The following is a 23,769-nucleotide window of genomic DNA, read 5'->3' as shown; positions in this document are numbered from 1 at the left end:
AAGTGCGGTTGAAGCAGAGTTCACATGAATGTGCATTTACAAATATTGGTTAGAAAATGTTATTGCAAATTTTGGCTCTCACGTAAGTCTCAGGGGATGATTTCCACACTTGGTGCGTTAGTACACTGTTCCACACCCGCGCTTTTGTTTTAGTTTTTAAATTAATTATTCACTCAGACATGAGTACAGTTTATGCTAGGGAACATAAGTTAGGTGATTATTACAGCAAAATCAGTTTTTCACGACATAGTTCAATCACTGTTTATTGGCGTTGTCCTTTTCTTTCACACAATGAAATTAGCACTGGTGAGACGGTTTACAGTTTTACTTTAATAATAATTTGACTCCGAGCCCCCAATAACAGTAATGTAGGCTGTTATAAGCGAAATTTACTCAATCAATTCGAACAGAACCCCAAGTCCCACTGTCCTCTTTGTGCTAACAGTTTTGGCGCTAAATCAGAGTTCGCTCGCCACCCACCCTCCTGACGACTGACCAGCGACTGACCTCTGGCCAAGATGGCCGCTCCTTTGTATAGGCTCAGATGTCCACCCCCTGGTTATGCAAGTATGCATCTCAACAGTTTTAGTTTTTGACAAATTTCGCCACTTACTGCAAATTTGTTTGTTTACATCCATGCTGCAAAGTTTTAACATAGAACTGCATATAGCACCGTTTTTAGACGTAATCTATAGTGATCCACACATTGCACTGCTCAAAATCTTCATATCTATAATAATAAAGTAATTATTGGCGATAAATGTTAATGATAATTTTCAAACAATGAAAACTATTACAATTTAAGTGTATAGTATAGCTTAGGTAGTTTAAAAATACGTGTGATGCCACCCAAAATATTATATAGTGCCGTTCTTTACGTCATGAATTTTCTATTGGATTTTATAAATAATTTTCCCTTAAACTTTGTTTATTACTCTTTACGGGCTTAATTATTTATGAATCTTAACATATGACTACGGCACTCGATCCGCTTTGACGAAAAGTTTTTAATGAGTGCTCGCTCATCCTCGTAAGTTGTTATTTACTATTTTTGTTAATCTTTCAGTATTCGTGTTATTAACAGATTTTGAGGTTACTATAACAAGTCAGTACATAGATCTTTAGCTTCGAATTCATTTAACGCCTCTCGCATAGCCCTTCTCACACTACATTTCGCTTCGCGTAATTTTTGTTTGTCTGCAAGGCTTTGGCTATGTTTATGTTTGCTGTGAAGTTCCCTTTGCTTCCGCAGCAGTTTTCTAACTCGGTTGTTGTACCACGGTGGCTCATTTCCATCTCTTACGATCTTGCTTGGCACATACTCATCTAATGCATATTGTACGATGGTTTTGAACTTTGTCCACTGATCCTCAACACTATCTGTACTTGAGACAAAACTTTGGGGTTGAGCCGTCAGGTACTCTGTAATCTGTTTTTTGTCACTTTTGCTAAACGTAAAAATCTTCCTACCTTTTTTAATATTTCTATTTACGGCTGAAATCATCGATGCCGTAACCGCTTTATGATCGCTGATTCCCTTTTTCAAATAGTTCGGGTCTGTTTGTCACCAGAAGATCTAATATGTTATCGCCACGAGTCGGTTCTCTGTTTAACTGCTCAAGGTAGTTTTCAGATAAAGCACTTTAAAAAATTTCACTGGATTCTTTGTCCCTGCCACCCGTTATGAACGTTTGAGTCCCCAGTCGATATCCGGCAAATTAAAATCTCCACCCAGAACTATAACATGGTGGGGAAATCTACTCGAAATATTTTCCAAATTATTCTTCAGGTGCTCAGCCACAACAGGTGCCGCGCCAGGGGGCCTATAGAGACATGCAATTACCATGTCTGAGCCTGCTTTAACAGTGACCTTCACCCAAATTATTTCACATTTCGGATCTCCCTCTATTTCCTTCGATACTATTGCACTTCTTATTGCTATAAACACGCCTCCCCCTTCACTGTCCAGCCTGTCTCTTCGGTATACGTTCCAATTTGAGTTGAGGATTCCATTACTGTTTAGGTCTGGTTTCAGCCAACTTTATGTCCCTAGTACGATATGGACGTTGTGACCGTTTATTAATGAGAGCAGTTCTGGGACCTTTCTATAGACGTTCCTGCAGTTTACTATTAGCACATTAACATTGTTATTCCGTGTTGCATTTTGCCTACTCCTACCTTGCCGCGTCTCAGGAGGCGTCTTTTCGGGCCTAGGGAGGGAATTCTCTAACCTAAAAAACCCACATGTGCACTCCACACGTATTCAGCTACCCTTGTAGCCGCTTCCGGCGTGTAGTGCACGCCTGACCTATTCAGGGAGACCCTACATTTCTCCACCCTATAGCGGAGGTCGAGAAATTTGCACCCCACATCTCGGCTCCAAACCAGAGGACCGCGATCGGTTCTGGAAACGATACCACAAATAGTTAGCTCTGATTCCACCCCGCGAGCGAGGCTTTCCGCCTTCACCAATTCCGCCAACCGCCTGTACGAACTGAGGATGACCTCTGAACCCAGACGGCAGGAGTCATTGGTGCCGACATGAGCAACAATTTGCAGTCGGGTGCACCCAGTGCTCTCTATCGCCGCTGGCAGGGCCTCCTCCACATCTCGGATGAGACCCCCCGGCAAGCAGTGAACACTGGCTTTCTTCCCCGACCTTTCCGCTATTTCCCTAAGGGGCTCCATCACCCGTCTAACGTTGGAGCTCCCAATAACTAATAAACCCCTCCCCCCGTGCGCCTGCTCGGACCTTGCTGAAGGAGGGGTCACATGTCCACTCACAGGCAGAGCGGACTCCCACTGCCGCTTCACTCCGAGGCAGCAGCCTGAAGACGGCTGACCGCAGCCATCAACACGTTCAGCTGTTCGCGAACAGTGGCCAGCTCCTCCTGCGTCCGTACACAGGAGTCACACATCCCTTCCATCCTAAGAAAGCAATTTACTGTAGAGAGTTAATCAACTTTTAACTAGACTGCTAATTCACTAAAGGCGGCTGATTGTTGACTAAACTGTGGTTGCTAGCCATTTCTTGGAGAAAACAATGAAAATAGCACTACCTGTCTCTGGACTGTATTGAAAACGAACACGAAATCCATGGAACACTATTACTAGCACTCGACAATTAAAGCTTCCTAAAAGCAAAAACACAAGGAAGAAGAAGTGACAAGTAAGAAAAATACAGTTAATACTTAAATTAAGGTAGCTCGCTTGCAATTGGCCAAAAACATCACGGCCTGATATCCGTTTCCGCCTGAAAATGGCTTTCCACTAGGTGCCTGCATTCCTCAACACCCAGCATGACCTGAAAAATTATACAGTTCTATTTGGGTAATTTTGTCATTTACTGTTGAGGTGACAGTTGCCATTTCCTTTCTGAGATCTTCAGCTGTGCTGTCTAATTTATTTATCAACACAGCTTTTGTCTCATCACTGCTAGCCACTATTTTTGCATTCACTTCAACCAAAGATGGCCTTGTCGTCTCTTCCCTATCATCACACATGTGCCTTCCCGAAAGAATTTCACCCCTCAGCTCAGCCTCAACCACTTCAATCATGGAATGCCAGCTCTGTTCCATTTTTTCTAATCTATTATCTAATTCGGCCACAATTTCTTGTTTCACTGACCGCAGTTGACTATTTAGTTTTCCCATATTAGTTTTTAGAGAACTTAATCCCGAATTTAATTTAGTTCCAAAATTAGTGTCTGAAGCACTTAATATATTACCCATATCAGTTTTAAAGGAACCTATTTGGCTGCTCATATTTTGGAGAAGAGCAATTAATTCTACAGACATTACAGGGATACCGATTTCTTCCCGTCTCTGAGGACCTTGTGGTTCACTACCACCCCCTGACAACCCGCAATCTATAAGCGATTTTTTAATTTCGTGCTCCATTGCCCTGGCTAGCATAAGAACTGAAAACAAGGAATCCAAAAACAAAAACTGCGCCTGCTGTGATCACGTATCTTTCTGGAGGGGCTGCGTCGGTCTCGGCGCTGCTGAAAAGGGTGCGTTGCGGAGCGAAGTCAAGGCCGCTTGTTGCTGTTCGCTGGATGGCTCTGAGCACTATGGGACTTAACATCTATGGTCATCAGTCCTCTAGAACTTAGAACTACTTAAACCTAACTAATAACCTAAGGACAGCACACAAGACTCAGTCATCACGAGCCAGAGAAAATCCCTGACCCCGCCGGAAATCGAACCCGGGAACCCGGGCGTGGGAAGCGAGAACGCTACCGCACGACCACGAGCTGCGGACTGTTCGCTGGACACCCGGGTGCTGGCAACCCGTCACCCGGTTAAGAATATGCCGCGATCGCACTCTGCTGGCGCTGGCTGCAGGTCCAACGGTACTCGGCTCGATCCGCGCTGCGTGGCGTCGTCCAACGGCGATAGTAGGCGCGCACGCGATTAACTGAAACACACGTTTTATGCTTCGCCTAGTTCCACTAGCCTTCGGGCCTAGTTGCCTAGCACATTAGTCTCCCGGACGAGCCCCCAATTGCCGTGCGGGATTAGCCGAGCGGTCTTAGGCGCTGCAGTCATGGAACTGTGCGGCTGGTCCCTGCGGAGGTTCGAGTCCTCCCTCGGACATGGGTGTGTGTATTTGCCCTTAGGATAATTTAGATTAAGTAGTGTGTAAGCTTAAGGACTGATGACCTTAGCAGTTGAGCCCCATAGGATTTCACTCACATTTGAACATTTTGAGCTCCAAATTGCGACGGGGCGGTAAATAAAGAAGTGCGGTTGAAGCAGAGTTGACACGAATGTGCATTTACAAATATTGGTTAAAAATGTAATTGCAAATTTTGGCTCTCACGCAAGTCTCAGGGTATGATTTCCACACGTGGTGCATTAGTACACTGTTCCACACCCGCGCATTTGTTATAGTTTTAGAATTAATTATTCACTCAGACAGGAGTAAGGTTTATGCTTGGGAACAAAAATTAGGCGATTATTATAACAAAATCAGTTTTTCACGACACAGTTCAATCACTATTTATTGGCGTTGTCCTTTTCTTTCACACAATGAAATTAGTACTGGTGAGACGGTTTACAGTTTTACTTTAGTAATAATTTGACTCCGAGCCCCCAATAGCAGTAATGTAGGCTGCTGTAAACGAAAATTATTCAATCAATTCGAACAGAACCACAAGTCCCACTGTCCTCTTCGTTCTAACAGTTTTGGCGCTAAATCACAGTGCGCCACAAGTTCACTTACAACGATGTACACCTCGTAAATCAAACTCACACAAATAATCGTAGAACCTGCAGTTCACCAAATATATGCTTGCACACTGGCACTAGTAAACAATACTCTTTGTCCAAATAAATCGACGCGAAAAAGAATTCTCAAACGACCACATGGGCCACCCTTAAGTGGGGCTTGCTCGCCACCCACCCTCCTGACGACTGACCAGCGACTGACCTCTGACCAAGATGGCCGCTCGTTTGTATAGGCTCAGATGTCCACCCCCTGGTTATGCAAGTACCGATCTCACCAGTTAAGGTTATAAATTTTGATACAAACATCCCTCGACAAGAATAAGTACACCATCTGAACCGCACTAAAAGGTACATCTTTTTTACCATGTTACATTAATTTCTAGGATTATTCTATCGCCCGTAGATTAAGTTTTAGTTTTTGACAAATTTCGCCACTTACCGCAAATGTGTTTGTTTACATCCATGCTGCAAAGTTTTAACATAGAACTGCATATAGCACCGTTTTTAGACGTAACGTATAGTGATCCACACATTGCACTGCTCAAAATCTTCATATCTACAATAATTAATTAATTATTGGCGATAAATGTTAATGATAATCTTCAAACAATGAAAACTATTACAATGTAAGTGTATAGTATAGCTTAGCTAGTTTAAAAATACGTGTGATGCCACCCAAAATATTATATAGTGCCGTTCTTTACGTCATGAATTTTCTATTGGATTTTATAAACAAATTTCCCTTAAACTTTGTTTATTACTCTTTACGGGCTTAATTATTTATGAATCTTAACATATGACTACGGCACTCGATCCGCTTTGACGAAACGTTTTTAATGAGTGCTCGCTCATCCTCGTAAGTTGTTATTTACTATTTTTGTTAATCTTTCAGTATTCGTGCTATTAACAGATTTTGAGGTTACTATAACAAGTCAGTTCATATAACTTTAGTTTCGAATTCATTGAACGCCTCTCGCATAGCCCTCCTCACACTACATTTCGCTTCGCGTAATTTTTGTTTGTCTGCAAGGCTTTGGCTATGTTTATGTTTGCAGTGAAGTTCCCTTTGCTTCCGCAGCAGTTTTCTAACTCGGTTGTTGTACCACGGTGGCTCATTTCCATCTCTTACGATCTTGCTTGGCACATACTCAAAAAAACGGTTCAAATGGCTCTGAGCACGATGGGACTTAACATCTGAGGTCATCAGTCCCCTAGAACTTAGAACTACTTAAACTCAACTAACCTAAGGACATCACACACATCCACACGTAATTTGTTGAGAGGTTCGGTTGATGCCTGTATCGCTGCTAACGGAATGTACACTCCTGGAAATGGAAAAAAACAACACATTGACACCGGTGTGTCAGACCCACCGTACTTGCTCCGGACACTGCGAGAGGGCTGTACAAGCAATGACCACACGCACGGCACAGCGGACACACCAGGAACCGCGGTGTTGGCCGTCGAATGGCGCTAGCTGCGCAGCATTTGTGCACCGCCGCCGTCAGTGTCAGCCAGTTTGCCGTGGCATACGGAGCTCCATCGCAGTCTTTAACACTGGTAGCAAGCCGCGACAGCGTGGACGTGAACCGTATGTGCAGTTGACGGACTTTGAGCGAGGGCGTATAGTGGGCATGCGGGAGGCCGGGTGGACGTACCGCCGAATTGCTCAACACGTGGGGCGTGAGGTCTCCACAGTTCATCGATGTTGTCGCCAGTGGTCGGCGGAAGGTGCACGTGTCCGTCGACCTGGGACCGGACCGCAGCGACGCACGGATGCACGCCAAGACCGTAGGATCCTACGCAGTGCCGTAGGGGACCGCACCGCCACTTCCCAGCAAATTAGGGACACTGTTGCTCCTGGGGTATCGGCGAGGACCATTCGCAACCGTCTTCATGAAGCTGGGCTACGGTCCCGCACACCGTTAGGCCGTCTTCCACTCACGCCCCAACATCGTGCAGCCCGCCTCCAGTGGTGTCGCGACAGGCGTGAATGGAGGGACGAATGGAGACGTGTCGTCTTCAGCGATGAGAGTCGCTTCTGCCTTGGTGCCAATGATGGTCGTATGCGTGTTTGGCGCCGTGCAGGTGAGCGCCACAATCAGGACTGCATACGACCGAGGCACACAGGGCCAACACCCGGCATCATGGTGTGGGGAGCGATCTCCTACACTGGCCGTACACCACTGGTGATCGTCGAGGGGACACTGAATAGTGCACGGTACATCCAAACCGTCATCGAACCCATCGTTCTACCATTCCTAGACCGGCAAGGGAACTTGCTGTTCCAACAGGACAATGCACGTCCGCATGTATCCCGTGCCACCCAACGTGCTCTAGAAGGTGTAAGTCAACTACCCTGGCCAGCAAGATCTCCGGATCTGTCCCCCATTGAGCATGTTTGGGACTGGATGAAGCGTCGTCTCACGCGGTCTGCACGTCCAGCACGAACGCTGGTCCAACTGAGGCGCCAGGTGGAAATGGCATGGCAAGCCGTTCCACAGGACTACATCCAGCATCTCTACGATCGTCTCCATGGGAGAATAGCAGCCTGCATTGCTGCGAAAGGTGGATATACACTGTACTAGTGCCGACATTGTGCATGCTCTGTTGCCTGTGTCTATGTGCCTGTGGTTCTGTCAGTGTGATCATGTGATGTATCTGACCCCAGGAATGTGTCAATAAAGTTTCCCCTTCCTGGGACAATGAATTCACTGTGTTCTTATTTCAATTTCCAGGAGTGTATTTTGAACATTTCATATCAGAAGGAGTATCTTCATAATTATGAGGGGCATTCGAGAAGTAATGCAACACTTTTATTTCTGAATGCAGGTTTGTGCGATCTTGTTGCGATGACGACAGACTCCTCGCATAACGACTCACCGTGCTTTTCTTCACTGCCACTCTGCAACGCCTATGAATATCTGTGACGCCCTGGTTTTCCGCCAAAAGAAACACAAGGACTGCTCTCTGCTTGAAACCCACTTTGTTATAGACGCCGCTTTGAACGCTACTGATAGTGCTGGCCCCTATCGTAACTTCATGGAACTATAGGGGCCGAAGCGAAAATTTTCCTCCGTGTTCAACTACAATTTCCGTATTATTTCAAACAATACTGGCCGAGAAAAAAATTGTTGAGGTACTTATTCAACATCCATTGTAATTGTATGACGAGTTGTAGAAAATGAGTTCCAACATATAAATAAAACGTTTCAGTACCCATGTCCATCTGACATTTTTTCCTCTGTGTGTGAACCGTCCCTGTTTGTTCATTCTTCATCATATCGGTAAGAATTAAAAACTTGCACAGATATTTGAATTAGTGTTGCAGAAAACTGAAACGTCCTCAATGTGTAGGTGTACGGGCAAGTGATCCTGACGTTCCGCTACGGACGAGAGGATGAAGAAGTGATGGGCCTCAAGTTCTGCAACGAGGCCATTATGTGCCTGGCGCAGCTGTACCCTCCAAGTATCTCCACTCCCGAGATCACGACTCCTCTTCAGGTAAGACGTCCGTCGTGAAGCCCATTACTATATACATGCAGTGAATACAGTTGCTAAATATTTAAGATCTGCAGAAGTGAAAATAGACATCGAAATCTTTATTTAGAAGAACTGCATGTATACCACAGATTTTTCCAGAGCTCCTGGTTCACTGCCAAGAGTACTATCAATTTTGTTTGGTTTGTTGAACAACATGAATTATGGATGATCTAATTCGGACGATGTTCCTTACAGATGTAATAAAGAAAAATTTGTAAAATCTCGGTCTGAAGACGATAGGAAGTAGAGACTATTTCAACAGGGAGGTAAGAAATTCGAAATTTTGTATAATTTATCTGACTTAAAGCCGATTCTGATATTACTTTTTAGAGATTTACAAGAAGCTGTTAAATCACAGACTACTTCAATTAGACATTAGTACGAACACTGCTCCAGCTGTTCTTAAATGGCTGTTTTCAGTGATAAAAATATGTTCGTCGTGTATTTAGGTTTGAAGAATAGAACTGTGCGGATACCGTTTAGTAGAGTTTTTGTACTGAGCAACGCAGCTGTCTTTCCTGTAAACATACTGTACATTAAATAAATACGGTCATTCAATACCTCACGACAAAACTTCCAAGTGGCCGCAGGGGACATGTGTTCATCTTCAGTGATGCGGATCAAACATAACTAAAAAAAAAGAAAATGAAGAAACAGAGTTACTTTCAAGAAGTTACGTACCGAACCTCGATTGGACGAAAACAACGGATCATGTAAAACAAAACATAATCTTCAGTGATGTCAACTTTCTACGTAAGTGGAAAAGTGAATACAGTGCAATTTGCGGTAGTGAAAATCAGTGGCATGCTTAAAAACACTTCATGCTAGTCCGAAACTTGATACCTTTTGTTTTTAGTAAGCGCAAATTCTACCGTCTTTTCTTTTATTGAGGGGCCGAAGATTTCATAGGGGAGAATGTACTCTTTTTTCGGAATGGGGCACGTTGGACATCGGCAGGAATGAGATTGTGTCTCGATCAGACTAACACCTGAAATCAATGTAGTATCACATAGACTAACATCACTTCTCAGAAGTTATAATTCAAAAGTACTCTGGGCAGTGGAAACACTGTACGGCGGAAATCGTAGCCGGAGTTCAAGACTTCTACAGCGTTGGGTGTAGATTAACCGCAGAATGGAAATTTTTCAGATTATCTTTGGACGACTTGGCAGAGGTAGTATTACTACAAATATTACAATCAGATTGTCCTGTTAATATACTACATATACTCAAAGAAGTCAGAAAAGTATCTAAAGATAAATGTCATAGAAAGTGAATGGGTGAACTGCAGTCTATAGAGATGAATGCTCGACATTCAAATTTTCCTTGGACATTTTATCAGACTATATTCCACGGAGGTTTAGATTTCTTTTTTATTTTTTTTTGTATGAGTTACTCATGGCTAGACATTTGTGAGTTTAAAGATACTTTCACAGTTGTCTTCATTATGCAACACGAAAAATATATCTCAATTACGATCATGTACCATTAATTTCCCACAGCTATAAATTAACAGCTGTCACTTCCAATCGTAAGTGAGATAAAAATGGTTCAAATAGCTCTAAGCACTATGAGAATTAACATCTGAGGTCATCAGTCCCCTGGACTTAGCACGAGGCTTACTTAAACCTAACTAACCTAAGGACATCACACACATCCATCCCCGACGCAGGATTCGATCCTGGATGGGGACTTAGAAACCCAGTGTCAGCAATATGTTTTGAGATGGTTCGAACTTCTGTAATCTGTAGACCAAATAAATGTTCATGACGTGAGAACTCTTCCTCGTTTCCATTTTGATTTTTGCTGAAAGTAATAACAACATTATCGACAATTACGCATTCAAGAAGACAATGCAGTTGACATAATAGTCTATAGGCAGTTTGACCAAATTATTGAATTTGTTCCAATTTACAGAAAAGATTTTGTTGTAATCATACGAGTCGCACGGTAGAAAAACACAGTCAATAATGATAATATCGAATTAAGTTCGTCGCAGATACGAGACACTGCACTCTATACACACTATCATGGTATTAATGGCGGCTAAAACACGCAGTTCGCAACATAAACGTAGGAATGGGCTGTAAACGAGGCGTGGAACGACGTTTTGGGAGTTGAAAAGTTTAGTGTACTTGTTCAGTGGCACCTACTATGTGAGAATTATTTTAGATATTTCATAGAAGATCGTATTATTTTAAATCTTAATTGATTGGTAACAGCACTCCTTTCATTCCTTTTCACTGATGTACTTCATTGGCAGATACTGAAGAATGAAAGCACTGGGTTATCTGCATCTACATCGGCAGCTGATTTTATCCCCAGATCAATAACAGAAAACCTAACCAGAAAATGCATAACGGGATGCCAGTAATGGCTACATAAATCTGAAATAACTTCTCTCGATTTATCACTGTGGGTAAAGTTTACATCGCATACAGGATTCCGATTATTGAATGTGTAATACATGTTCTGTCACTGCTACTAACCAGCCTTGAATGGGAGACCTCGTCCAGCCTAGGTCGCTGGGACACTGCATTAGCTGAAAACTTAAGTCCATAGATAATATTACAAGGCTCTGATGCCTTTCTGAGTTCTTAAGACTGAAGATGGATCCGAAGACTTCTTCGGTTTATCATATTCAGAAACTAACTGCTGCGATCTTTATTGTGAGAATAGATTCCACTGTCATTGACAATGAAACACTAAAGGTTGCTCACTTTCACTCTGCTATATCCTATGCTATCATATTTTGGGCCAACTATGTACATTCATAAAGAATATCATTAGTCCAAAAAAGGGCTGTCAGAACGACCTGTGATGATAACTCGCGGAATTAGTGCAAATCTTCGTACAATTTTCTTGGAATTCTAACTCTGTTATCCCTAAACATCCGAGTTTCTGCCGCAGGAAATGTGTTCTTAATAATACAGACTCATTAAAAGTAATTGCCACATTGACCAAGTAAACACTAATATAGAAACTATTTGCAGCTGTATAACACTACATTAAAAATTGTTGAAAATGGTGTACATTAAACCACAGTTTTTCATTTTTAAAAGGCTTTCAGCAGAGCTGAATAAATTCATTGAAAAACCCCATATAGTTAAGCATAAGAGGAAAGACTTCCTTGGTGCATACTCCTTTTATTATGCGCAGCAGTTTCTCGGAGCCTATTAGAACATCGAGTCGCAATGTATTTATGGTTAAATATACTACCGTAATTTTATTTAAATGTTATTCTTTTCTTTAGTGGTTTCTGCTTTTCCTCATAATCTTTCTGTTTATTCTGTAGTGAGACGTTCTATGAGAAAGATTTTACTCACATGGTCCCACGGAAAATGATGGAAAAGTAAATAAATATAGCAACAAAGAATTAGAGAATTATTGTGCAGGCCTTCCTCATAATCTCTGATAGAATTCAAAGGGACCATCAGTGACTCATATTTACATTTTAATCGACTTTTAGGAACCTAGCAATACAAGAAAATCAGTCTACTTCCAAATTTTCGCTGCAGTCACAATTCCTTACATGTCTGAATGTCAAAATCACGTAATCATTTTCCTTCCTTTTAACTTTTAGACAAGCATAGTCAGAAGTGTTTGTTTTTTTTTTTAACATAATGAGTTGCCGCAAGCTAATCATGATAAGTGCGTTATTCCATCTGAATTCTCATGAAAATTCTGTTGCTTACGAAGATCATATTCATTACGAGACTCACATTCTTTATGATAATTTGTGACAATGCTAATTTTGTCATCCTTTTATCGAAATTTTCTGGAAATTGCGCGAGCTGACACTAAATTGTCTCCCCTTTACACATTCTGAAGAATGAAAACAGTCAGTGAGGAATATACAGGGTTGTACCGTGATGATGTTACAGACTGTCAGGGACGATGGAGAGTGGTAAATGTATCAGTCTGAGGTAAGGGATCCTAGAACGGAACGACCAACTCGAAAGCTATAAACGAAAATCTACTCAAGATCCGCATTAGCTTACCGCAGCGCTCAAACTAAGGAGTCCAACATCCGAACCCTGATCGTGACGCACAGAACTCCCGCTGACTACTCCACAACACCCTCAGATAATTTCTTTCTTGATGGACTAGTAACGACGCACGTAACGTGATGTCAGAGAGACCGAAAATCCTTAGTCTACGGTAGAGTAATAATGCATTCCACTTACCCCACAAGTTGCACAAACTGCTACAATCGCAACAGTTGTTCAAAATAGCGTCTCCCAGTGACAGTGCAGGCACGGAATCGTCACACAAAGCTCTGTAGTATTCGTTATAATATCCCCGGTGTCGTTTGAACAGTGTCGCAGACAGTGAGAATTCTCACCAGGTGATCTCCTTCATTCTCAGCCGGAGTCTCGTACTCAAGACATTTCAAATGATCCTCCAAGAAGAAATCAAATGGTGTGAGATCAGGTGAACGTGTTGGACACGAAACAGGTCCTCCTCTGCCTACCAACTTTTCAGAGAATGTCTGATCCAGGTGTTTGGGAACCCTCAGTCCGGAGTGAGTTGGGGTTCCATCAAGTTGGAACCACATCGTCGACGAATATGGTATATGTTCCAGGATCATGAGCTGTATGTCTCTGATTAACACTTCGTACTCTGGTGCCCATAACCGTCGTCTCTGTCATTTCCAGACCAGGATCCATTACCTCAAATTGAGACATTTACTCTTTTTCCACCATCCATGAAAGGCTGTAACATCATCACGGAATCATCCTGTATAGATGAATACCTCTTATACCACTTTCGGTCAGCTTAAGGTCTTCGTAAATCCGTTGTTGAGTCTTACCTCATGATTATCAACGGTTCTGTGTAACTTGGCCTGCGTGGTAGTCACAGAGATTCCCATGGATTTTTGCGTGGAAAGTTACGCAACAGAATCGATGAACAGGCGCTGTGGGACTTGATGTGATTTGTCTCTCCAGAGGAACTCGCGGCGATTCTATACTAAATCTGGCACTACGCCTGCGTTCGCTGCTTCTAGAAAGACGTGTCCGAGATCTGAATGAACAAGTCTTCAGAGGACGCCGTGAAAATGTTTTTAGGGTCAACTACAATCGCTAACGAGGCAAAAGACAGAGAGAAATATAATTGCGGTTTCATTAGACACACAGCTATAACACAGACACCAAATGAAATATAAAACATTTCTGAACGAGTGGCTTCTAACACCGCAAGCAGTTTAGGATTAGAGAACTGACACATACAGCATCGCCATACAGAACATCCTCTACAAACTACAGTGTCCCCGTGTGTTGCCATATGGCAAATTTAGAATTATAACATATTCTTCTTGTGATCGATTCGAGCGTGCAGCGACGGCCAATGGACTGTCAGGTTCCTAGCCAGAGTCTCTACCCTTACTCCGTACTTAAAAGAAAGTAAGGTGATGCTTTCACAACGTTGTGCAAAGCACAGTAGAAATATAAAATACTAGCTGAGTGCCCGGCGTAGTCCGGGTATGTGTTTATTTCAACTCTATTAGAATATCTCCTCCCTCCCTCCCTCTCTGTCCATTTCCTTCCCTCTCTTATCTCTGCCCACTTCCTTCACCCCCATACTGTATCTCCTCCTGTCTCTGTCCATCTGCTGCTCACCCTCTCTCTTTCCCATTCTTTCTCAATCTTCTCCACTCCATCTCTTTGCCCATCTCGTCCTCTCCCTTTCTCTGTCCATTTCCTACTCCCCTCACTCTCCGCCTGTCTCCTCATCCCTTTCTTTGTTTATTTACTCCACCTCATATCTCGTCCATCTCCTCCTCCACACTCTCTCTGTAGATCTTCTCCTCTTCCCTTTCTCTGTCCATTTCGTCCACCCTCTCGTTCTATCCGTCTCCTCCTCATCCCTTTCTATGTCTACTACCTCCACCCCCTCATTGACTTCATCTCCTCTTCCTTCATACTTATGTCCACGACCTCCTTCCCCTTGTCTGTCTGCCTCTCTCCTCTTTCCCCTTCTCTCGCCACGTTATCACGCCCACCCGAATAGGAGGTTTCTGGATACAGCTCTCACAGTATTTCATCGCAAACAGTTATTAACTTGTGAAACAATTTTGTTGAAATCGACCGAGGGGCTTAGGAGGAGCTTTTTATACGCAGATTTGCCAGAATACGCAAATGTCGCATACCTATTTGACCTATTTAAAGTGCTTCACACATATTTGTACACGTAATTGATCTATTTCTGTAACTAATTACGTCCTGCAGTTTCGTTTTCGAGCAGCTCAATTCCTATGACGGAATTATGTGTTGTAAAATGATAAAACTTTGCTGGCACGTTGAGAGATATAAGTGAAAAAAGTCTAAAAAATGTGCCTTCAATACAATTAGTAGTACATAATTAATAAATTAAAACGTCGCGTCTGATGCGGAAGTATTTCTGCATGAACATAGAAAAAATGTAGTAAGCGATAAACTGTTTTCCTTTCATCATTTTGTGGGGTTTCTCAACGTGAAAAACTTTGGATATTGGTTGAAATTATGTTTGAAGTTGGTTTCAAGTCACTAAGTGCTCTCATTCTCCAATATTGGGTGAATATGGTGTGGCTATTTGTGCGTCGAGAGGTACACTACTTTTTCACCCCCACCCTCACCCGTCTAATAGAAAGACGATTCTTACTATGACAGGGATTGTTTCCAGATATTGAATTACACTACTGGCCATTAAAATTGCTACACCAAGAAGAAATGCAGATGATAAACGAGTATTCATTGGACAAATGTATTGTACTAGAACTGGCATTTGATTACATTTTCACGCAATTTGGGTGCACAGATCCTGAGAAATCAGTACCCAGAACAACCACCTCTGGCCGTAATAACGGCCTTGATACGCCTGGGCATTGAGTCAAACAGAGCTTGTGTGTAGTGTACAGGTACAGCTGCCCATGCAGCTTCAACACGATATCACAGTTCATCAAGATTAGTGACTGGCGCATTGTGACGAGCCAGTTACTCGGCCACCACCGACCAAACGTTTTCAATTGGTGAGAGATTTGGAGAATGTGCTGGCCGGGGCAGCAGTCGAACATTTTCTGTATCCAGAAAGACCAGTATAGGCCCTGCAACATGCGGTCGCGCATTATCCTGCTGAAATGTAGGGTTTCGCAGGGATCGAATGAAGGTAGAGCCACGGGTCGTAACACATCTGAAATGTAACGTCCACTGGTCAAAGTGCCGTCAATGCGAACAAGAGGTGATTGACACATGTAACCAATGGCACCCCATACCATCACGCCGGGTGATACGCCAGTATGGCGATGACGAATACACGCTTCCAATGTGCTTTCACCGCGATGTCGCCAAACACGGATGTGACCACCATGATGCTGTAAACAGAACCTGGATTCATCCGAATAAATGACGTTTTACCATTCGTGCACCCAGGTTCGTCGTTGAGTACACCATCGAAGGCGCTCCTGTCTGTGATCAGCGTCAAGGTCTCCGAGCTGATAGTCCATTCTGCTGCAAACGTCGTTGAACTGTTCGTGCAGATGGTTGTTGTCTTTCAAACGTCCCCATCTGTTGACTAAGGGATCGAGACGTGGCTGCACGATCCGTTACAGCCACGCGGATAAGATGCCTGTCATCTCGACAGCTAGTGACACGAGGCCGTTGGGATCTAGCACGGCGTTCCGTATTACCCTCTTGAGGCCACCGATTCCATATTCTGCTAACAGTCATTGGATCTCGACCAACGAGAGCAGTAATGTCGCGATACGATAAACCGCAATCGCGATAGGCTACAATCCGACCTTTATCAAAGTCGGAAACGTGATGGTACGCATTTCTCCTCCTTACACGAATCATCACAACAACGTCTCACCAGGCAACGCCGGTCAACTGCTGTTTGAGTATGAGAAATCGGTTGGAAACTTTCCTGATGTCAGCACGTTGTAGGTGTCGCCACCGTCGCCAACCTTGTGTGAATGCTCTGAAAAGCTAATCATTTGCATATATCTTCTTCCTGTAGGTTAAATTTCGCGTCTGTAGCACGTCATCTTCGTGGTGTAGCAATTTTAATGGCCAGTAGTGTATATGTTTCGCAGGTTTGGTTGAAATGGGTCCAGTGGTTTAGGAGGAGATTTGGAACATACATAAATACATACATATATACGCAAATCCGTTTTTATATAATATATATCGATTACATGAGGCTTTCCTTTGTCCCCCCCCTTTTTCGTTTTTTTCCTTCCTCCCTCCTTGTTCTTGCCCCTCCTCCAGGTCCCCCACCCCCTCACCCCCATCTGCCTTTGGCTCGGGAGTGTCATCTTTGTGCCGCCACTTTCGTGCAGTGTTCTACATTGAGTGTTCTACAGTGAGTGTTCTACAGTGAGTGTTCCGTGTTGTGTTTTTTTGGGAAGTGTTGCGAACGGCCATCATACTGTCGCTGGGTGTGCCTTTTATCTCTTGCGAACAGAAACCAGACTGTCGCCTGTTTTTTTAATTGTGTGTGTACTATGTTACTTGTCTGATTCCTGTGTGTTTTATTAACGTTGCCAACCCCTTTTGCTTTCTGTTTTAACTTTCCGCATTTTTCCGCCATTTTACACTTGACGTCACCGTTTTATCGCCTGTTTTTCTTGTTTCTTTTCTTCTTCCGTTTTTTAAAATAAAAGTCTGTAGGCTGTAGAGCAGCGTACTAAGCTGCTGCCAGCCCGCCCCCTTCTGGGGGAATTTAAAATCAATAATGGAAAAAAAAGGCAGGAGGCTCGAACGAAATAGCGGTAGCGTATGTATGCTATGGCAGTCGGCGCGCCTGTCGTGGGTGTCGTTTCAGTTTGGTGCAGTTTTTTGACAGGAGAAAAGAATGAGTTAGAGAAGAAAGGTTGAAGGAGGGTGAAATTGGAGGGAAGATAAAAACAACAAGAGAAAGGGTAAGAATTTTAGGGCCCTAAAATGGGAAGCTTGATGTTCGAAGGGAAGTAATGAGGAAATGAGGACAGGACACTGAGGACAAGTTTCATACGAACTAACTCGCCCTGGTACGGAGACACTAGTTTTCGCCTGCTGGGTGAAGCCGCTCTCATTATACCAAATGAGACAACGTTACAAAAATGTAAAGATTGTATTTCTGCGTTTGTTTTGTTTGTTGCTGCTTTGCATCGATCGTCAATGAAAGTACGATAATGGAATCGCTTTATTGTTGTACGCAACGGTAGTTTGACTGTGTATTTTTCTGTGTTTTCGACTGTATCATACAAAACATAGTTATTCGAATGTATGCCTTTCACTTCAGTGTAAAATCGTGGAGATCTCAATAAGCGAGTAGAAACGCTAAGCGACTATGAGAACTGCAAAAACTGAGATAAAATCGAGAGTGGTAGGGGCGGAAATTCAAAGTTTTCCCTAGACGCCATTTACCCCTGTTACTCTACTAACTGCTGGTAACGTAACACTACATGCTGTCCGCGTCACAGTGCTGCGACGTAAGGCATGGGAAATCGACCGTGTCAGCATAATATACTCGGCATTTTCATTAGCACAAATATGATTTTAAAAAACCTAATGACATGCTAACTGTGGTTAGTTGTAAGGTTGTAAGTGAACAAACGCTGTTTCGTTTTCTCTCTTCCTGAATTATCACCACTTAATTTTGGATACATGAAAAAAACTACACAATTTTCAGTTACAGTGAACAGTGCCAACGTTATATTTAAAAATATAGCAATTTCCTTTTGTCTATGCATGTAACAGTTGTAGTAGTGTGTCCTACGCTTATTTTAGCTGCGACTGCAAAGGTTAGTTGTTACCTTACTGCTGGCCGTGGTGGCCGAGCGGTTCTAGGCGCTTCAGTCCGGAACCGCGCGACTGCTACGGTCGCAGGTTCGAATCTTGCCTCGGGCATGGATGTGTATGATGTCCTTAGGTTAGCTAGGTTTAAGTAGTTCTAAGTTGTAGGGGACTGATGACCTCAGATGTTAAGTCACATAACATTCAGAGCCATTTGAACCATTTTGTTACCTTACGAAAGCTTCAGAAGCCAATTACGAGTTCGAGAGCAAGAAAATTCTTGCAGATTAAAGAGAGGCTGTGCTATTTTTCCCTATTGTTTCTTCTGTAAGCTACAGATGGCTTGCCATTAGTGTGTTGTAGATGCTCGTCCATCTGTCTGCACTGTCCAACATCAAACACACTAAACTTTTGTAAATTTAGACATGTGTGAGGAACAGTTCATAAAAGTCTGAAACATAAAACCAGAAAGGCTTTATAAATCAATTATGGTTTCGACAGTATTATTAGGAAGTGATACGCGGGTACCTTCGAAGAAAGACTGAAGGAAAATTACGTCAGCTGAGATGTTATTTCTCACGGAAGTCAACGGCTGTACACTGATGGACAAAATCAAAACACAGTAATAAAACTCGAGCTACCTATGTTTCTTATTTGTAAAGCCAAATCAAAACATATAAAGTCAACTGGCGTGAGCATTTAGAGATAATGAAGTAACATCTTCCGCCTACAGTCGTCATCAACAAAAAGCTCACCGGACATCGAAGTGTCAGACGTTGAAGACAAAATGGTTTCCAGAACAGACAGTGCAGGCTACTCCATGAAGGGATGATGGCGATGATGATAATGATTACTAATGTAGACCATAAATTTTCGGATAACTGTAACTGCATTTCTTGTTTTCAGGGACAATCGCGAATATGCAGTCGGTTTAGTTAACGGGTTATACTGTTACCTCTGATAATGTATGTCATGTAGCGAGTAGCTAGGGAAAGTCAAGTTTAGTGATAGAGTGCCTTGTTGTTTAACTGTCGTCTTATGCGTTTGATGTAATAGCTGCCGAGAACAAATGTCTGCGAGGGTTTCAGTAATCACTCAACCTCTTCTTCAACCGGTCGTTATTTCCGGTAGAAGGACATGTTCATAGTCCCTGGGAAATATAGCGAGTATCACTGAGTCTCATAGGCCGCTATTGAAAATGTGAGTCTGTTTCTTTTCAAATAAGCTCTCTAAAATCAATTTCATGAGACAATCGATCTAAATTGAATGTTTCCATAGCAGTATGGTTTGGAAGACAGTGTCGCGCTGAATGTGAGTTAATACACTCCTGGAAATTGAAATAAGAACACAGTGAATTCATTGTCCCAGGAAGGGGAAACTTTATTGACACATTCCTGGGGTCAGATACATCACATGATCACACTGACAGAACCACAGGCACATAGACACAGGCAACAGAGCATGCACAATGTCGGCACTAGTACAGTGTATATCCACCTTTCGCAGCAATGCAGGCTGCTATTCTCCCATGGAGACGATCGTAGAGATGCTGGATGTAGTCCTGTGGAACGGCTTGCCATGCCATTTCCACCTGGCGCCTCAGTTGGACCAGCGTTCGTGCTGGACGTGCAGACCGCGTGAGACGACGCTTCATCCAGTCCCAAACATGCTCAATGGGGGACAGATCCGGAGATCTTGCTGGCCAGGGTAGTTGACTTACACCTTCTAGAGCACGTTGGGTGGCACGGGATACATGCGGACGTGCATTGTCCTGTTGGAACAGCAAGTTCCCTTGCCGGTCTAGGAATGGTAGAACGATGGGTTCGATGACGGTTTGGATGTACCGTGCACTATTCAGTGTCCCCTCGACGATCACCAGTGGTGTACGGCCAGTGTAGGAGATCGCTCCCCACACCATGATGCCGGGTGTTGGCCCTGTGTGCCTCGGTCGTATGCAGTCCTGATTGTGGCGCTCACCTGCACGGCGCCAAACACGCATACGACCATCATTGGCACCAAGGCAGAAGCGACTCTCATCGCTGAAGACGACACGTCTCCATTCGTCCCTCCATTCACGCCTGTCGCGACACCACTGGAGGCGGGCTGCACGATGTTGGGGCGTGAGCGGAAGACGGCCTAACGGTGTGCGGGACCGTAGCCCAGCTTCATGGAGACGGTTGCGAATGGTTCTCGCCGATACCCCAGGAGCAACAGTGTCCCTAATTTGCTGGGAAGTGGCGGTGCGGTCCCCTACGGCACTGCGTAGGATCCTACGGTCTTGGCGTGCATCCGTGCGTCGCTGCGGTCCGGTCCCAGGTCGACGGGCACGTGCACCTTCCGCCGACCACTGGCGACAACATCGATGTACTGTGGAGACCTCACGCCCCACGTGTTGAGCAATTCGGCGGTACGTCCACCCGGCCTCCCGCATGCCCACTATACGCCCTCGCTCAAAGTCCGTCAACTCCACATACGGTTCACGTCCACGCTGTCGCGGCATGCTACCAGTGTTAAAGACTGCGATGGAGCTCCGTATGCCACGGCAAACTGGCTGACACTGACGGCGGCGATGCACAAATGTTGCTCAGCTAGCGCCATTCGACGGCCAACACCGCGGTTCCTGGTGTGTCCGCTGTGCCGTGCGTGTGATCATTGCTTGTACAGCCCTCTCGCAGTGTCCGGAGCAAGTATGGTGGGTCTGACACACCGGTGTCAATGTGTTCTTTTTTCCATTTCCAGGAGTGTACTTGTGGATGTGTTATTGCCGTTCATATCAAGTTTGTGGCTCAAATTACAGATGATGAACAGTGACCGGCGAAAGTTGTGTAACAGTTTTTCCCGTGATGACTAATGGATATCTTCAGAAATGCTTTAACAGTCAGCCATAGTAGCCGGCCGTTGTGACCGAGTGGTTCTAGGCGCCTCAGGCTGGAATCGTGCGGCTACGGTCGCAGGTTCGAATCCTGCCTCGGGTATGGATGTGTGCGATGTCCTTCGATTAGTTAAGTTTAAGTAGTTCTAAGTTCTAGGAGACTGATTACCTCAGATGTTAAGTCCCATAGTGCTCAGAGCCATTTGAACTATCAGCCATAGTAAAGCCAAATATAACGTTGCTATTGATAGTAAAGACAAATGCATCATATCATTTGTCTTTTTAGTTTAATGCTCAAGTTTAATGCTATGTATAATGTTGCATTAGAGTATCAAATGTCATAAGTATTTATCTTCCGTGCTTATAGTATGAAACGAACAAAGGACGCCATACAACGGTTAAGACACTGGAATCGTAGTCGGGAAGAGCGGGGTTCAAATTCTCGTCCGACCATTCAGTTTCTGTTCCACAGTTGTCATAAACTAATTCAAGCAAATGCTGGGATGGCTCCTAGAAATAGGCCTCGGCTGATTTCATAGCCCCTTACTTGACCACTCCGAACTGGTCCTGTATCAGTAATAACCTCGACGTCACAGGATCAAAACACTAACCTTCCTGCCCTCCATCCACCCAGTACAAAAAGACCAGTTTTGGCAGCAGTCACCTTCTTGGACGCTCCTCTCAATCAAGGTAAGGAGTTTGCTATTAATAATTCCCTTCGTGTGACACCAGCTGAATATTTCCTTTGCACTGTACTACTACTCAGAACTAAGATGATTCCTTGCGCGCACAGTACATCTGCACGACTGAGCAGCTCTTTAACATTCATCACACGTACGTTCGCTATCAGCAGGCCAATGGCTGATAGAACTGCCCCCACCCCTCCTACCTCACTGCTAGAAATTCCAAATATTTTGTTTAATCGTCTTCGCTGTTTAGCCTGTATATTTGTTGATTGAGATAAACAAAACTTTAGAATGAAGTGAAAAGCACACATTTCGACAGTTACTTTTGGTATTATACAATTCAAAACATGGAATAACGTTAAGTCCAAATTCACGTTACTTGCAACAATATCGTGACTCATTTATCATCGTTTAATTGGCGGTCAATTAAAAGATCATGCAGGAAGCTTTAATAAGAGAGACCTTACCTGACGATTGGATGTCGGCTGTGATTCACATACTACACAAGAAGCGAAGTAATACAGACCTCAGTGCTTAGAGATGTATCTCATTATTACAGATTATCTACAAGCCCTGCTAACCAGGGTCAACACCCAGTTAGACTGATAACTAGGTGAACAGCTGCCAGCTTCTGCGTCAAGAGATCCTGTCCAGAACAGATACAGAATCTTAACAGAGTCCTCATCTACAGGAGCCTAGGTGAACATCACTGCGGCATTGCCCTAGAGGATTTACAGAACTGTTACATAACACAGTTCCATGCGAATCTCCTCATGACTTCCTTTCATATGTCTCCGTCGCTTCTTATTTTAGAACCCTCCAACTCTTTTTTTCTTTCCCTTTTTCCCCCTTCTTCTGAACAGGTTTTTTCGGTTGATCTTTTGTCCTTTATTGTTTTTACCTATCGTCAAATCGGGCTCGATGGAAACTGCGCTCAGCTGCCATACCCTAGTTACGCGACTCCAATGGGCATGATAATTTAAGTGCGAAAATTATTGCAGACGAGATGATTCTGACGAGTAAGTTCTTTGTAAGGTATCAAATATATATCGTTCTTGTTTCAGTCGGTAAAGTAGAAGGTAGTCCGCTTCACATAGGATCCAGGTTAAATTTTAGTCCTTCCAGAAATTTTTCCTTGGTGGAAGAAATGTGATGGCGGTCACTCAGTTTCGCCCACTTGAATAGCTAGCGGCTACAAAGTCTAAAAATCAGAACTACTTTCTGACACCATACCCCTCCATATCTCGTCAAAGTGACGTCTTGCAGCTGAGCATGAGGGGGGCGCCAGATGGCAATCCTTGGTCGTCTGGGCCTTATCGCGAAAAGATGAATAATGGTTTCTGTGACAGCTATTATGTGTAAGTAAATTTTATGTAGATGGTGCACCACAGCTTGTACATACTTAAATAGCCATCTAGGGGCATAAATGCCAGTAATATCTACGTTCTCTGTGCTGCATGCTATTTTGTATGATGTGATTTGGAGGTCCTAAAAGTATATACTAACTGATCTCCATTTTCATTTTTCCGCATCTCGTTTTATCCTCATCATGAGTGACACATGCTTTTCTGCATACCTATCACTGTAGTTTCAGTGAATGGAGACAGCAATACTGTCTGTGATGCAGCAGCCAAGACACATTACCTAACATTTATAATGCAGTGGAATAAAATGATGCATAC

At 43.7% G+C, this 23,769-nt stretch overlaps 1 protein-coding gene across 1 annotated transcript in view; it reads left to right on the top strand.

Annotated features, from left to right (window-relative positions):
• LOC126184512 (arrestin homolog) overlaps window positions 1-23,769 on the top strand; it is a 448,574-nt gene that overhangs the window by 39,492 nt on the left and 385,313 nt on the right. Inside the window, exon 3 of the mRNA XM_049926905.1 lies at window positions 8,589-8,735. Coding sequence (XP_049782862.1) covers window positions 8,589-8,735 — 147 coding nt within the window. The remainder of the gene's footprint in view (window positions 1-8,588; window positions 8,736-23,769) is intronic.

This window comes from Schistocerca cancellata, chromosome 4, assembly GCF_023864275.1.
Source record: "Schistocerca cancellata isolate TAMUIC-IGC-003103 chromosome 4, iqSchCanc2.1, whole genome shotgun sequence".
Lineage (NCBI taxonomy): Eukaryota > Metazoa > Arthropoda > Insecta > Orthoptera > Acrididae > Schistocerca > Schistocerca cancellata.
This window is presented reverse-complemented; position numbering and strand designations above follow the sequence as displayed.